Source organism: Amphiura filiformis, chromosome 9 (assembly GCF_039555335.1).
Source record: "Amphiura filiformis chromosome 9, Afil_fr2py, whole genome shotgun sequence".
Lineage (NCBI taxonomy): Eukaryota > Metazoa > Echinodermata > Ophiuroidea > Amphilepidida > Amphiuridae > Amphiura > Amphiura filiformis.
In genome coordinates, this window is record NC_092636.1 from 53,162,783 (window position 1) to 53,180,834 (window position 18,052).

Here is an 18,052-nt window from a genome sequence, read left to right on the forward strand (position 1 = left end):
ATGTCACCTCTTATAATATTCATCAAACTGTCGTCTACAGATTGCAGAAGCTGTACCACTTTGCAAACGGAAATTTACTGACCATTTTTGGTCTATGCTAGCACAATATAAAGTGATGCAGAGAAGGTATCTTACCCTTCCCATAATCCTTTGCAACATGACATATCCCCTCATTTCATCAATTTACATTCCTATTCCATGTTCCATTGTTTTCAAGTTCAGAATTGGCTACAATGGGTCAATAGTCATGAAATAAACATCAGGATGTGCTCTGTTCATTGAGATACCTTTCTTCGCTATCGACCCATGCTGAACTGCTACTGCTAATCAGTTCAGAACATTGATTGGAAACAATGCATTGTGGGAAGTGTAAGATATCTTCTCTGGATTTAATGAGAGCGAAGTTCAATCATTTCAACCTCAAACACTATAGAAGTAGAAACATTTGCAATGAAATTAATGGCTGCTCTATGTTCTATACATGGATGCAAGAGAAAACAGCTAGACCACGTTCAAGCAGTCGAAGTCTCAGCATCACCCGATAATGAGGGCCGATTGTTCCATGAAATGCTATGCTACAGGCGAAACTGCTACTCACATACCGCATATTTTTAGGGTCTCTCGCGATATCGCGCGAAGGCACTGCAATGCTCTATCGTGTATACGCCAAGGCACGCGATGCTGGGGCAATTGTTATAGACACGGCACAATCAAATGATCAGCCCTCATGAATATGCAAGAATTCACAGCATACACACAGGGACTTTGACTGTTGAAACATGGTCTGTAGAAGTCTGTGGTTCTATATCATGTACTCTTTACTACTTGCACTTGTTCTTTTCCATCCAACTTATATTTGAGAGATTTTGTTAGAAAGATGTTAGAAATTGTGCAATGTGCATGTCTTGTACATGTCTTATTTTCATCATCCGTTTTTGGCGATTTTAGCCATTTAACCCCCCGCATAACTCTGAAAGCCCCTCTGAGCCCCCTCCCCCCGCAGGAAAAGATCCTGGACACACCGGTGTATTTGGTATGTTGGTGGGTAAATATGGGCCACAATATTTGTAGAGAATTTGTAAATGATGCAGTATTGGCTGTCGTGAGTATGGGTACTGGGATGGTATGGTATGGGTATGAGTACATATACAGGCCCAAGAGTACAGGTACAGGTCTGTAGCCACAGGTAGGCCTACCTGTATGGTTGGGACTCAAGTACGGGTATTACAAGTCTAAAATGAATGAATATGTTTGAACCATAAAATGGTATCAATATGTCTGTTTTACTTGGTGGTCAATTTTAGCCCGATGATTACCTTTTCTAAAGAGTTCTTATTCAATGTGTTTGTAATGAGCACACTTGTATTCCCCCATACGTTATCGTATATTACCCGTCAACTCTTTATTTAATATAAATCAGCTGATTGTTGAATTCAATTAGTCAATCGATGATAATTGCAGGATTTTTCCCACTGACACAATTTTCGGCTGTGGTACCTCATGATCATCCAAGTACACTTGATCTAATTAAAACAGGCTCTGTGCTAGCTTTCTGATACCTCTATGATCTAAGATAGCCCCAAAGCTCACTGATGCTCACTGGGCGCTTCATGACAGCTCAAGCTCAATTGCGCTATTTAGATGTCACGGTTTGCGAACAGGGCTTATAGCACTTGATCTCCTTAGCACCTCCCTAAATTCTCAAGATGTCAGCCTCCAGTACTATCGGAAATGTTCACTAACATGGATCTTGCCCTTGTCCCAAAATTTATTCCATGCTTGGTCACATGATGAAGATGTAGTGCACTATAGGGTAAGATCCTGGTTGCTGCACAGCATCCATGGATGAAACATTGCACATATAGCAGCTATTGTATTTCTTTGTTACCTGGAATATGTTCATGATATATGGTTACTGATATTCCAGTAGCACAGAACTCTAACCATATTAATTTGATCCAAACAGGACATACATTCAATGCAAAAGCTTGAATAAATACTGGGTAAGGAGAAATCCAGCATAGTTCTAACATTGCTATGCCATACCAAATATGTACATTGATGTAGGGTAAATACTGCCATTCTGTGGTGCAAGAGTGCTCATGTTGGAAATAATACATTTATTGAATCATCTACGATACTGAGAATTATACCATTTTCCTTCCTGAGACCACATTAGAATTTGGGCTATTCTCTGAAACGTGACAAGTTTTACATTGATGAACATTTTCATGTCTTTAATTTCCTTAACCGTTGCCTCAATTTGGTTGACACTAGTTGCTAGAGTAAGACAAATCTGTATTGCTCTCCCCTAGCTTTATTTGAACTTGACTTGTGCAAGCTTCAATAGTAAACAGAGAAAGAGAGGACATACTTTAGTGCATTGAAATCCAAATGTAATGTGATGTGAAATGTGATATTAACATAGAGTAAATTCAATTGGCTGCTGGTGAAACTGATTTACAAACAAAGCCAACATTAGTGGTTTTTGATTTTGTGTTTTTTTTTTTTTGCTTTTTACTTGTTACAATCTGAATGGACACATGTTTGTTGGTGTTGTGAAAGAAAGCTTAAAAGTAGAATATTAAAAACAGGGCCGTAGCAAGGTCGAAAAATGTGGGGCGGCCATCACAAATATGGGGCGGCCAAATTACAAATCTGCCCATATTGAAATAAAGATACAAAGAAAAACATAACAAATTCCTCAAAAAGTGGGGCGGCCATGGCATCCCCGGCCGCCCCGCTTGCTACGGCCCTGATTGAAAACAAGCAAATAAATTACACAACGATGCCAGAGCTGTTTCCTTTAAACATCTTCCTTTCATGAAGGCAAATCTTCCATTCATGAGGAAACCAAGGGTAATTGAGTCACATGCACTATGAGCCAAAATGGTCTCACCTCCAGTTGCATAGTTCAGTGACCTCCATAGAAAAACCATAGCTCAAAATATGACCTCAAGTTGTGAAGTATGAGTTTTTGTACTCAAGACTCTTAAAGGTCATTCCATGCATGTAGAAGTCTACTGGGTTAAAGAACTGTGTACTGGCAGATGAGCATGTTTATGATCCTAGTGATGAGGGATTTGTGTCTTTCAATTTCAAGTCTGTCTTTGCATAGAAATGTAACAAAATATTTTATTGTTAGTAAGTGTGCTCTGAATAAATATGAATAAAAGCGTTATGTGGATGCAAGAGATATCACATGGTGTCTATCAAATCTGATTTCATACATGTCTGGATGAATATGAGTGCAAGTTTTACTTTCAATGGGAGAGCTATGAAATGGTGTCTTTTAAATATAATTTGGGATGTGTACAAGCTCAGCCATTTCTGACATGCAGCAATGTCTTCAATTATTTGACCACATAAATACCATGGACAAGATCAATAACATCATACTTTAGAAAACACATTTCCGAAACTGATAAATCATTTCCTCTACAAAGATGCACAGTAGTGATCGAGGTAACTCAACCTTGTTCGCAAATGGTAACTAATGGTAACTTTTCTATATTTTGAAATTGTTTTTTCTGAAACGTGCATTTCCCTCTTGAAACTGAACCCCCCCTAAAAAAACCACTCAGGTTCATGTCAAAAAATTCAAATTAACCTTCACATTGAATTGAAACTGACCTGAACTTGCATCATGTCTTCTGAACGTTGTTAAAAAAATCAATGTAAATCAATTTAGCCTGGGAGGTTTCACTCCAGGGTAAATGTAGATATAGCTAGTCAATATAATATTCAAATCATTGCAATGTGCAATAAACGCAACAGAGGAGAAATGATATTGTGAAGAGTTGAAGATGATGATATGAAAGTGTGTCCCTTCCGCACACAGTAGCATCAAGGCTTTTCAAGAGAGAAGATAATAACCTAAATTTGGTCAGTGAAAAGTGAATTATTATAAATGTGTATTGATTGTATAATTTGGTTCACCATGAGTTCAGCATAGTAATGCAGATTTCATTTCATATTTGGCTGGTCTAAGTATTGAATCGTATGATTAATGTTAAACGTGCAGAGTGTTCATGTACAAGAGCACTTTGTCTACAACAGGCTTCCTCAAATAGATTTGTTGAAGCGCCACATGAAATAAAAGAAAACTGCAAAGCGCCATTCAAAGGCCATCCCCTCCCCCCTCCGAACCCATCTTTTTTTTTTAATTTGAGGTGCAAATGACATTTTTTATCTAAACGGCGCCGCATGCCACTCGGGAAGCCATGGCACGCCACAAGTGGCGCGCGCCGCTATTTGCGGAGCCCTGGTCTACAAGCTTGTGGCACAACTGTGCTAAAGCACTGATGTCACTACCAAACTTGAAGCCTTCCAAACTATAGTAGGAATTCCAATTGAATGAACGCAGCTTTCAATAGCGTAATGATTTTTTGCGTACACGGCGCGATGTACGCCAACGTGTGCGACTGTGTGCGAGTAATGCGGAAGTGAATCAAACCATGCCAACGCACTGGTGATTGGTTAGCATTGTATCCAAGGTCGTGCATTTGTGTTGTAGTTTGAAATATGCGATATATGATCGCGGTTGGATCGAGTACAGCTGTTGAAAGCTGCATTCATTGAATTGGAATTGCTACTATAAAAGCCTTCCAAACATGAGGCCATGAGGCCATACTGACCTCCCAATCCCTTTTCCATAATTGTCTTGCTTTGTTTCTGTAAGTTTTGTGTTGTTTATTGTTGCTTTGATGTTTTCGTATACACAATTTTAAATTACAGAAATAAAATTGAAAGTCAGCTGGCCAAAGTATAGCTATCAGAAACTGCATGAATTCAGATAGGATAGAATGGAGATACGCACTAGCATTTTCCCATGTGCCATGCTGATCAGTTTCGGAAGTATGGATATTTAATATATAATTTTTCACAACTTGTGAATCACAAGGTCGAATCTTAAAATCCTGTCCATCAAAATGAAAGGATTACTTCAATACTCTACTCAAAACACATGTCAGTAACTAAGCAGTTGTCCAACTGACACAACAGCATAAAGCACTGACATGGAACAGCTTCCTGGACCACTTTCGCAGCCCAATATTTGGCACCCAGCACAAGAAATCTGTGAGAATGCATACAAGATTCTTGCACAGATGATGAAACGGTGCTGTTTTCTGCTTTTCATGCACTTTCTTCATAAAACGGGTCTTGATCCACACTATTCCGTTTACTCTTTGGGAATTATCATCTGTACAAAGATAGCTTTGGACTCTAGCCTCGAGTGCGTAACTATCATGTGCAAATTCGAAGCTTGATTTCACAAGTAACTATTATATTGTACTTTTAAGTAAAAGTCACTACAGTTTGTTCGGCTTATATAAGGGGGAAATTATTTGGCTTTTGTTACTGCGCGCGTCAGTAAAGTTCCAACTCACACTTGCGAAAATTTTCATTTTAATAAGCGTGCGCCAGTCACGCATTATGCATCGCACAACTAGCGTAAGCATGGCGCCCAACTGCGTGCATGCTATTCTATATCAATACACGGTGTTATGAGTCTTATTTTTTCCGCCTTATATAAACCGAACAAACTTTAGCAACAGGTGCCATCGTGTTTTGATCAAGAACTAGGTTATTGTTAACATTGATTTGGAAAGTACAATTCCTTTCATTGATCAAGCCAGTCAGCAGAGTCTAGAGTAAAAATGCCTATAAGTCTGTCTCCAGTTGTTGTACTAGCTAGATGCCAGTCTTTATTCCGTTAGTACGCAGGGCATCTATAACTAGACGTTTGTGTGATGTTTGGTGGCACATATGTTGGACAGGTAAAACTAGTATGTCACTGCCTTGTGGAAGCATTGCAGTTTACTTACCTTGATTTGCAATTGATATCTTGGTATCCTCTGAATGGGTTGAATGATAAGATCGTCTAATTTTAATTTCTCTTTGTGCTCCTTCACACGCTCCTGAAATGGATTTTAAAAGAAAAAAAATTAGGAGGGTGAACATTTTGAACTTGAGGTAATTGTCATACGAAAAGCTGAGAATTAAATTACTGAAGGTTGTTGAAGGAAATGTTTGCAAGCAAAAAGGCCCAGCTCTTTATTTCCTACTTCATTGCTGAACATTAAATCATGGAATGATACAAATAATAGAAGGGCAAAACCAAAAAGACACCACATTTTTCATCATGTTGCAGACAATATACAAGTAAAAACATGAAGGAATTCTAAATATCTTTTCACCATTACCAGTCTTTTGACTGTAAGGTCACATAAATTAATTTTTGTATTCTCGTTCGAAGGATTTTCATGAATTGATGATGAGGGAGAGAAGTGTTGTTTATTTCTTCTTCATTGTATAATTGGCACATTTAGTAGTTATCGGTCTTTTCCAACAGTGCTTGAGGAGAAGGATGAAGCTGACTAATCTAAGAAATTGTGATAAGAACCAAAAAATTAATTTTATACCGCCTAACTCACTCAAAATCAATTTTGGCAACAGATTATCTTGCTTGTTGACATCACCTATAATAATTAATAGTGTCATCTCCACTACACAATCTCGTAATGTCCCTACCACTAGATCCCATCTTATGATGTAATATTATCAGTTTGCTATCTACTGAAGATGAGCTAATAATCTTGGCTCTAAACCAATCATTGTTCCATTGTTAACTTTGGCATTGATCCCAACTACAATGGCAGTGCTGGAAAGACCACAAATTCAAAAGTTCAAATGTAATCAATATTGTTCCTATATGTGACATGATCAAGTGGAATGAGTCGGATGTCCGCTAATATTGTTTTTGAGATACTGGCAAAAACAGTGCTCAATTGTTTTGTTTTATATTGTTTTCAGCCATTGATAAATTGCTCATATATCTTGGTAACCAGATGTGCAATTTTGATAGGCTTTGCATCAAAATATAGCATTCGTAAACTTCCAAAAAATGATGTAAAAACTTCAAATTGAAAATTGCCCACATGTGACTCATTTCCCTTGATCATGTAATGTATTTAATTTTCAGACAAATATTGTACTTTTGGACAAAAATCACACTACTAAATGTTGACAGCGTCTGCGAAGTATGCACACACATTGCCACAATGCCATGCACGTACACACAGAATTAAATATAGGAACAATATAAAGTGTAGTCTTTCAGAACAAAACACATATTATTTACAATAATACTTGCTCTACTTGCTTGTTTAGGGGTGTATGCGTGTTCAGGGTGATTTTTGAAAGTCCCATGTTTACAAATGATACCCAGTGTTCGAAATTTTGGTTGCACCGGACAACCGAAAATAATGCTCTAGTTGTCCAGCGGACAACCAAAGATCTACAGCCAAAAGCCACCTTTTCAGCATGTTAGTTTGCTCAAACCTGACACAACTGATGAATTGTTAAATATTTAAGAGTAATTGTTCATAAATTCAGATTGTGGCAGCTTAGGGACAACCAAAAACTTTGGTGGACAACCAGAAATTATGACCTGGTTGTCCGTGGGACAACCCCTTTTATTTTCTTAATTTGGACACTGTTGATACCCCTTATCGATGTCAAGTGACTCCTTACTGGTTAATCTGTTCTCTTTGTTTTATAACCCAATCAAGGAAATTTATAACGAAGGCAGAACAAGGAGATTTTAATTTAATATTTGGAGAGTGGTACCTAATGATTAAACTCTGCCTTTGGTGGATGAGGTTCCTGGTGCAATTCCTGGCAGCAGCAAATTATAGGGGTATAATTGGCTGGCAAGGAGTCTGGATTTAAGTGGCAACATGACTTAATTCAGAATTTAGTTCTTCCCAGGCTCATTTAGATTGGATAAATGGACTAGATACGAGTACTCTGTCCTTTGAAGGGGATGTTAAAGCATTCTGTCTCATGTAAAGAGAGTCATGCATGATATTGTGGTCAGTTTCGAAAAGAGTAGGGTGAAAAAACGACTGTCCATGGAACAATCAAAGGGGGTCCATATGAAAATAATGATGTGGCACTTATTCATAATATTAGATCACATAGCATCAAGAATTTATGAACACTATTTCCTTCAGATCAATAATTAATCACTAAATGGCTATACCTCTATAAAGATGTAAATAAAAATAATAATAAATAAAAATAATTTGGCACCCTTGTAACTCACAAACAACTTGACAATATTGTCCTAATTTTGCCTTTAAAAGCAAGACACTATAAGCGCTAAATAACTTGGTAGAGATATACAGCAATACAGTGTAGTCCATTGAATTGATTTGCATAGATTGACCTGAAAATGCACAAAAGGAGGTTTACTTTCTAACACCCTTAGATATCCAATCTCATCTTGATTGATACCTGAACATCATCCACTACCATCTTGACACAGACTGTTACAAACAAGAACTTCATTCTGTTTATATTCAGGTTTCCCAGATATCTTTTAAGCAGGTTGAAACCAACAAGTTCCTTAATCCTCTGCATTTTACAAGTTAAATTCTATTAAAAAAATGATCTACATATTTCTACTAATCGGATCAACTCCTGATTCACTATTATCGAATGATTGAATATTAACTTAATTAAAATTTCATTAATATTCACCAGTATCTAACACAGCACCGTGGAAATCAGTGTCAAATAGCGGATTTTCAGAAAAGATGAGGCTAAGGATTACCATGGTAACGGGCTTAAACCAACAATTGGAGTCCATACATCAAACATCTTTCTCTCCTCCTGGCTTGATGGATGTAGGTTTTGCTTAGAAAGGTTGAGTCAATCAAAACCCAGATACTATTGAAAAGCTTCCCTGACAGTAACAAAGCTACATTTTGTTGGGACTAAAGTAATGCAGGGATAGGAAACCTTGATGCTACAGGGTGTCCTTGAAAGAACTGTTATCTGCTGAAACTTTAATTTTGTGGGTATTTTAATGCCAGAAGTAAACAGAACTAAATAGTTGATGTGGTTGAGGAATAAAACAGCTATCACGTACTTTTTTATTTGACAATTGACTGTTCTGGTTTTTGACATATAGACGAATCCAACGAGCCAAGTGATGGTCAGAATTCATTCAGCCATTACTGGGTCCCCCCTGCACCAAACTGGTGTTTTGACTGCCCAATTGGGTGAATTAAAGCCGCTTAAAAATCAATGTTATATTGTATCATGTTGTAAACTTTCATCATTCTTTTGTCTACGTGTAACATAGGTTATGGAATGCAGTTTAAAATTCCTGCCGAGGCTGCTTCATTTCACATTTTAGGTGAGATAGACCCAGACAGGACCCAGCTATGGCTGCCATTAAGGTGTAGGAATGTGTGAAAATAGATTAGTCTATATGAAGTTTACGAAAATACAGCCTTTTCAAACTGTTCCAGATTCAAATCAGCGATATAATTCTGTATAACATCCTGTATAATATAACATTTTTTTATTCAATCTCATTTTGGTTTTATTGCAGGCTCATCAATGCACAGCTGACTGGACCACTCTGACAGAGCAAGGCAGACCAACACTTCTTCTCATTCCCATCTTTCATTTTAAAAGCTTTTCTTTTTTCGAAAGAGAATTGATTCAGCCATCAAATTTGAAAACCTGGCACAAACAGACACCAATCAATAAAACAGGACATGAGCATTAACAGAATGAGGTTCTACTTTATCATGTTTGGGAGCGCATTAACCCAAGGGGATTAATAGCGGAAAAGTGGGAACAGGATGTGCTACATGCAGATTCAGGTTGTATTTTAAGGTTCTTGTGTTTAGATTTGGGTAACAAATTTACAAAAACTTTTTAGAGAATGGGTGGTTATTTAAATTGTCTCCAAAAATCTGCACAAGTTCCAATTTCCTTTTTTTATATAGCAAAACTTTGGAAACTTATAGCATATTTCTATCATAAATAATTTCATAATTTCAATGTCATGAAAATTTCCGTCAAATTTAAATTGATGTATTATGAAAACCATACTGTATTTACTCTATTAAACGCCCCAGGAGCTACAATTTTGAAAAGGGGAGCGTTTATTAGAAGTGAATTTTGAAGGAAAAACCTCACATAATATGACTTCCGGAATTCACAAAATATGACTTCCAGGTTGAAATTCAACATGACACTGACCATAGAAAGCACATATTATCGGAAAATACTACCAAATTAGATCTGTAATACATTTTTATGCAAGAATGTGTTTCAATTAGTTAAATATATGAACATTCTACAATAATATGATGATAAATTGGATGGAAATGTAAGTTAGATAGGATTTGTACATACAATTTCCTGACCAAGACAAGCCAGTTTTAAGCTTACTTACGATGCTTACATGTTTGGCATGGAAATTTTCTGCATTTCAGTCAATTCTTCTTGGAAAAAATGGGGGGCATTTATCATTTAATAAGGGGGAGCATATAATAGAGTAAATATGTCCAGGATGTCAAGTATATAAAACTGCAAAAGAATATATAACTATAAATATTTGGGTTCTTTTTCATCAAATTTGGTATTTTTTTAGGGTTAGTTTTCAAAATCCCAGTCGCACATCTCTTTACAAAGGTTTTAAATTTGATGGTCAATTAGTGTGGAGCAACAATGCAAAATCACACAATCATTTTGATTACATCGGGTATTAAAGTCAAAGTATCCTTTTTTTGAGGCCATCAACCACATCCTGTTCAGTAATTATTACAACCCGATTGTAGCCACCTTGTTTGTGAGTTCTAAATCAACATATCATACGTCTTCCTCCTGAATCAATTAAAACACCTTCTGTAATTCATACCCCACAGCCATTTTGGCTGGTTACTAGAGCAAAAAATATCTCAATTTAATCTATTATGAAGGGTATAATTAAGTCATAATTACATAACTAATGCATGGGTTTGTGAAATGTTTGTAGCACCTTTTTACCACAGAATCAAATAAAGTTAAAAGCACAGATAACTTTTAATTAGTCATATTTGTACACAGATATGGAGGTGCCATATTATTCACCACCTTAATTAGGCAGTTATTAATTAATTAAGCTGTTATAGCTGGCATGTTGTTAATTTATAGTCATAAATATGGATTCAGTTTCATCATTATTAATTTAGATTGTATGCTTTTCAAATCTTTCCTGAAAGATGGGAAGATACACAGCATGATATACTAGTCAGGGGGAATGTGGTCAGCCATGGGATTTGAATGATTAAAACATCCCATCTATCTAGATAGGTCCCAATGCGCAAAAAAACTGAGTGAAAGAGGGTGGCCATCTTGATTTTCAAAATGGCTGCCATTTTGATATTTATTTTTACTATAACCTAAGTTGCGCATATCTTATGAGGCTAATTTTGGTGGCAATACCCACATTTCCAATACCAATGAATCTTACGGCATGGTGCCAGGTTGGTAGGACTATAAGACTGACAGCCATCCTCATATGTGGAATGTTTTAATCAATAAAAATGCATGGGACAATATATCACACCACAGTCCTTATGACTATTATAATACTGATAATTCAGAATATTGTAAAGTGTGATATTTTCACTGTATTCTGCGGTTTCTCATATTCAGGATTACAAACAGTTACACATTAAAGCCCTCAGGTACGAAATATTATCGCAAGCTTTTTATATTTTCAACAAATTGTCCAGAAGGAACAAAGCTAATCATTATTTGAGTGGAAATGTGCCGCAGTAGAAAACTCAAATGGCAAAAGAGAACAGGGATTCTAGTTTGGTTTGAATAAAGATGTGCCTTAGAGAGTCTGGAAGAGGGACTCATATTTCCCACCAAATTAGCTCAAATTTATACTTATTTTTACCAAAATTGGGACCCATTAAATGCATACCAGAGGCACATATTTTGAGCAAAATTTAACACAAATTAAGAATTCTCAAATTGTATGCATATTTGCACAAAAGTAGCTCAAGATTTTTAAAAAAATTGGGCTAACTTCTCAACAAATTTGAAGAAAAAAAACCCCCGTCTGTATAGCAATTTCCACACAAATGGGCCAACCTAATTCCATATAGAATCTAGATTGATTTCATGTTAATTCACAAATCTTTACCAGCACTTTATAATGCGAACCTTCACTTTTCCTTTCAAAATCAGAAAATACCCTATGCATTTTTTTTTTGATATTAAGACATCTAAAAATACTTCCTTCACTTACCTCAAGGAATTTGGCAAAAGCTGGCTTGGTGGAAGCTTTACTGATTAGTTCCTTAGCTCTGTTGAAGTTATTAGTGAAAGCCGTGTAAGTGTCGAGAATTGGTTGCTTGGTGAACTGCAAAAAAACAAGAACAAAATTAATTGAATATATGCAGACTGTCCCTCAAAAAATGCGCTCTGAGAAATGGGTTAATTTCCTTCAAATATATATTCTGTCCTAAGCTGAGCATTTTAAGAGGAATATAAATGGTACATAAACAGTATATTTCTTAATTTAATCTGAAAACTTGCTGAAATCAATTATTGAAATCTTGCAAAGTCTAGTCAAAAATGAGCAATTAGCATGACTACCTCTGCAGGCACTGCAGACACATACAACAAAACTTCTCTCCATTAAGTATGTTAAGACCTGTAATGTATCTAAATGCATTTGTGTAATTACAGTATGATTATGCATAATAAAACCTGACATGCAAAATCTATTTTTTAATTATTATTTATTTTAATATTATTGCTATATTAATGGGTGATAATATGCTGAAAATTACGTTAAAATTTAAATCACAATTCAAAAGACATTTTATTCCAATAGAAAATCATTGTTAGACACAGTAATTAATGTGGATTGTTTCCAGTTTAACCATCATATTAGGCACCATGTCTAATTTGGTCCTATAGCACTAAAATTAGGTTCATCTCAAGTTCTGTAGTGATGTATGTGCATGCGATATTGCTTGCCGCAGTATCGCATATAAATTTAAATACGCTGAGTGTATACATGTGTATAGGGGCAGTTTGTTGGCACGCTTACGCCGCAACCATGAAAAAGCACTGACGTCACTACCGAACTTGAGGTGAACTAAATTATATTATATCCCTGATATTTCCAATTGCATGAGAAATATTTCTACTTTACCCAAATATATCAGGGTGTGAACTGTTTCAAACGACTACATGTACCTACAGATGGAGAAGGGAGAATTCTTTCCAAAAGAATGAAAGATGAACTCGGTTTTAGCTGAATGGTTGTAGTATCAATGTATGCCAAGACACAACAAAAATAATTGCCCTCTTGGGCCACTCAAATTCCCAGAGTTTTCCTTGATTTTGGATGTATTTCTCAAATTCCCCAAATTTTCCCTGTCTGGAAAAATGGATTTTCATTTTCCCTGATTTACGACATACATGTATGAGTCAAAACATTACAGGCTTGGTTCTTCATTTTTCTGTGACACTCTGTAGTTGATTGATTTTTCAGCATGCAATAGGACACTGCAGACAACTGGGCTAAGTCAAAGAAAGGTTACAGTTTGCTCACAATAGAACAAACACTTAACACCCTGCCATTTTGTTCATCAACATCCATTTGAGGATACTTTCAGCCCAGTCCCAACACCTGTGTATCTGTGAGTATGCATGCTCAGATGAAATTTCATGAAAAAGGGACTGATTTTTAATGGAGTATGAAAAACAAAAAAGGATAATTCTTGTAAACAAATCTATTCGAAATTTTAAATAAAGGGCATTTTTCATCTATGAATCACGTAAAATTATTATGTATAGTAATTATTCATTGGTCCAACTTGTTAGTTTGGGAAACAAAAATATACAAACCGCACACTGAGTTTTCAGGACTTGTTACACAAAAAGCTGTATCTTTGAAATATTATAAAATTTGCCATTTAGTGTAAAAGATGTTATTGTTCAATGCCAAAAATTTGTGAAATCACTACAAAATCCATGTTTTCACCTGAAAACTTGGCAAAATGAGATGTTCACATGCACAAATACACAAGAGTGGGACCAGGGTCTCCTTTTGGACAAATCTATGTATAGCGGGTCAGTATTCACTTACAGATGTATGGATGATGTCGCCAATCTTCTGTGTGTCATGCCAATGTGTAACTCTCATGGTCAGCTGCTGTAGGAAGTTCTCATGATTGTGAAGGATCTCTGGTAGTTTGTAGAACATTGTATCCACAATATTGGAATCACTTAGACTTGCATACTCGGGACTTTTGAGGGGACGGAGGTAACTCTGAAAAGAACAGAAGACAAAAGGTTTTAGTTATTATTAACATTTTTGCAGTTTAAATTAAATTTTGCACTGCACTACGCCGCTACCACAGTATAGAATGATATTAAATGTTTATGTCAAAAATATTGTACTATTATTGAAAATGTGATTAATGTTACTTTAACATCACTCTCTTCACCATATGACTCATCAGTTCAATTGATACAGCATATGTCCGGTGATCTGAAGTTCCCAGGTTCAAATCCTTGATGGTCAGTGCATTTTTTTCACTGGCTGTCATACATGTGGACTGGAGACTTGTGTAAAACAACTTTCTCATAAGTGATCAAATGTTTTGTAATTCAATTATTATAATCTCCGATTTGGCCAATTTCAAAAAAGCAAGTTGAGTCAAAATATTAAAACACAAAGAACTAAAAAATGGTGTAAAAGGAACTTAAAATTTGTGTTGTGTGGATATCAGAGTTATGTTTGCTTGTTTTTGGTGCATGGATGTGAGTGTTTGTTTATTTTACAGACCCCTTTTTTTCTTCTTTTTTTTTTAAAGGGGGAAATTTTGATGATTTTGACCTAATTGTTGACCAATCAACCAACCAATAGTTGCATCGGCACAGCGCATTAGCTGTAAAATTTTGGGAAGCCAAGCGAGCCGGAAAAATTTTCCTCAGCAAGGTTCCCTTTCAAAAACCTGGATCTGCCCCTTGTTTGTATGTGTAGGTGTTTAATTGCCATCAAATGAGGACACATACTCACACTTCACATTTAAACCATGAACCACTCTACAATGGAGGACCGTCCTCAGTTCAATAGGTCCTTTATACATGAGATATAACATCTGCAGTTGCTAGGTTAAATTCCATACACAATCAAAATGGCCGAAAACATCCTCGGTATGTTGATTGAGAACGGATTTAGACTACCACATTTTCATTGTCCTAAACGGTGTCCACGTTTGGTGGTGATTTCATGGGGTGTGTGTGAATCTTTTTAGTTGTTACTGCTATTGCTGTTAATTTATATAATGTTATTCAGATTTCCTTTTACAAATTAAGCGTACTGCTAGCCGTCCAGCGCGTATTATTTTGCATAAGGTCCAATGCACACACTTGACGTCGCGCACATATACGCGATGGTTAACGCTGTCAAAGGAACCTTGGAAGAAAAAGTTTGTTTTTGTTTGTTTTTCCCACACAATTTTTGTACAAATGCAAGGTCTATTGCTACATCCGTGAGTGGATCTCAGAAATTTGAATAACTGAGATATCCAAACATGACCTTTGAAATGTTCTCTTTTTTTATTCAGAAGTGTTTTGCTAACATCAAAATCGAGGTCACTTTCAAACCTTTATCGCAACTTTGTGGGTGTATTGGTTTGTGTAGGAGGAAGATCCGACAGATTGGAAAGCACTGAGAAAAATAGTAGCATCTATTTGATAAGTGATCAACAAAGATGGACCACTTTATATTTTTAGGCAAGGCCGGAAATAGTCCATAATGTATTTTCCTTGTTTTTTTCTTTCGTCATATAGGTGCAGCATTAGAATTGTCACATATGGTATACAAGGTATTGTTGGTCGAAGCAGCCAAAAATTGATTTTCATTATCTGAATCAATATATTATTGAAAAATAACATTTTGGTGTTTTGCAAAAGTTCATTCTACAAATCATATACTGAGTTATGTGCGTTTTACAAAAGTGTTGTTGTTTCAGACCTCTTTACAACATAACTCAAGAACCACAGGACCTACAAAAGTATATCTGTGATATTTAAATTCTTCTACACGCTCGCTATGAATTGAGCAATGCAATTTTTGCTAAAGCTCACTACCATTCGCAAGATGCTGTGAACTACATTTTTTTTGCTGCTTCGACCAACAATACATCGTATACCCTTAAGTAGCATATTCAAACCTAATTAGTGCCATTCCCCTAATAACCACCCAGAACTTTCCAAGTAACAAGTGTCTAATCCCTAATACACACATTCACAATCTATATTGTCTTTCATTTTACCTCATTAGTTCAGATCAAAATTAAAGAGTAACATATATATATATATATATATATATATATCATTTTATAATTTTAAGAAGAAAAAAAATTTACATTTTTCAGAAATCCTACAATATTGCCTTAAAGACGCTATTGTAGTGATCCTTGCGAAAGCATAAACCAAATTGGATTTCTTAGGAATAGCTTCAATGTAAACAATCCTGTTAAATACTTTTTCCTATGAAAAATTGTTTTAACAATTCTTAAAAGAAGGAAAAAACAGTGGTACTTTACATGATGTGAAGAACCATCCGTACGGATGTACACACTCCACCATAATTTACTAAAATTTCAAATTTCACTTGTAGACTAAGCTAGCACACCTACACCTTCACAAAATGAGATTTTTTTAAATTTCTGATGTAGAGAATCGCTGATAGTGTCTTTAAACAACATATTTCATGAGAAAAGCTTAAAAGTGACATTTCTTGAACGATGCAACGAGCTTTGAAGCGCCTCATGGGATGAAGAAGATATAGATGAGATAAATAAAGATATACAAGAAGTAGTTCAGGTTATGAAAACCATGCACAGACTTGTTGTACAGGGGTAACATTATTTGTCTTGGCAAGAACTGTTACTGATTAATGCTATTTATGAGCACATTTCTCAATGCAGACTCTTGTGTACCCATATTTAAAGGCACTCATTTAAAGGCCCATCAAGCAAAAGTGTGAAAAATTAAAATTATGTGTAACTTGCTTAAAGTAAAAGTATAAGCGAAAGAGTCATTAAAATTGACGTTAGGTATTTTTGAAATGAAAAATTTGGTTAAAAAAACCAACAAACTAGTAACAAAGGTGCAAAAAAGTCCATTTTGGTGATTTTTCTGATTTTCTGAATGAGCAAATAGCTGAATTGGCCTTTAACAAAAAGTAAAAAGGGTAGTTTTTCAGCATGAACAAAAATACAAAGGAAAGTGAAAGATACAAAAAAAAATTAATCTTTCATCAGAATATGTTTAAGTGTATGAAAAATACAAATTTTACTATGATTTGATAAGATTATATTAAAGACATTATCTGCAGATTAGAATAATATAAGGGTAGAAAAACAGCAAAAGAAAACTATTGGTTATGTTTATCACACAGAGGAGAACCTATTTAGGGGCGCACCATTAGATTTCCAGGGGGGGCATGGGAGTTTTTTGGAAAAAAAAACTTCGCCCACTAGAGACGAAAAAAAAAAACTTTGCCCACTAGTGAGAAAAAAAAAAAAAATTTTGCCTCACTGATGAGTAAAAAAAAAAAATTTCCCCCACCCAACTTTGTATAAAAATATACATTAAAATTGAAAAAAAAATAACTCGCCGCCAAAGGCAAAAAAAAAAAAAAATTTTGTGCTCTTGGAGGCGAAAAAAAAAAATTCGTTACCGGGCGGCGTAAAAAAAAATTCTGCCTGACCCAAACTCCCATGCCCCCCTGAGAATCTAATGGTGCATCCCTTAGGGTACATTTTGTGAGTTCATAAAATACATGATATTCACCTTGAAATACAAGACCACCCCACCCTCTGTTTCTTCATTGAAGCTGTTAGTAACCTTTACAAATGTGAAGTTGTTAAAGGCTCAACCACATTGGGCTAGATTTCAAATGGAGTCACCTATTTAGGTAACCCCATTTGAAATTCACACTCCCTGTGTGGAAGATTAGGTCATGTCTTTTGGAGGGGTGTATGGAATTCAACTGTAATAGCCCATTAAATTTAGTCATTGAGCAAAATTGGGGCAACTCTTTATACTTAAACCAATTTCTACAAATTGACCAACATTTTAGTATTGGCTTGGTTTAGGGCAGTACATAAATGTTTGTACCTCGGAATGCACCCTACTAGTTACATCATAAAGTTTTTGC

At 35.7% G+C, this 18,052-nt stretch overlaps 1 protein-coding gene across 1 annotated transcript in view; it reads right to left on the reverse strand.

Annotated features, from left to right (window-relative positions):
* LOC140161159 (rho guanine nucleotide exchange factor 17-like) overlaps positions 1–18,052 on the reverse strand; it is a 222,817-nt gene that overhangs the window by 51,907 nt on the left and 152,858 nt on the right. Inside the window, exons 3-5 of the mRNA XM_072184592.1 lie at positions 13,964–14,146; positions 12,110–12,223; positions 5,829–5,921 (exon numbers count right to left, since the gene is read on the reverse strand). Of these exons, the coding sequence (XP_072040693.1) occupies positions 5,829–5,921; positions 12,110–12,223; positions 13,964–14,146 (390 nt within the window). The remainder of the gene's footprint in view (positions 1–5,828; positions 5,922–12,109; positions 12,224–13,963; positions 14,147–18,052) is intronic.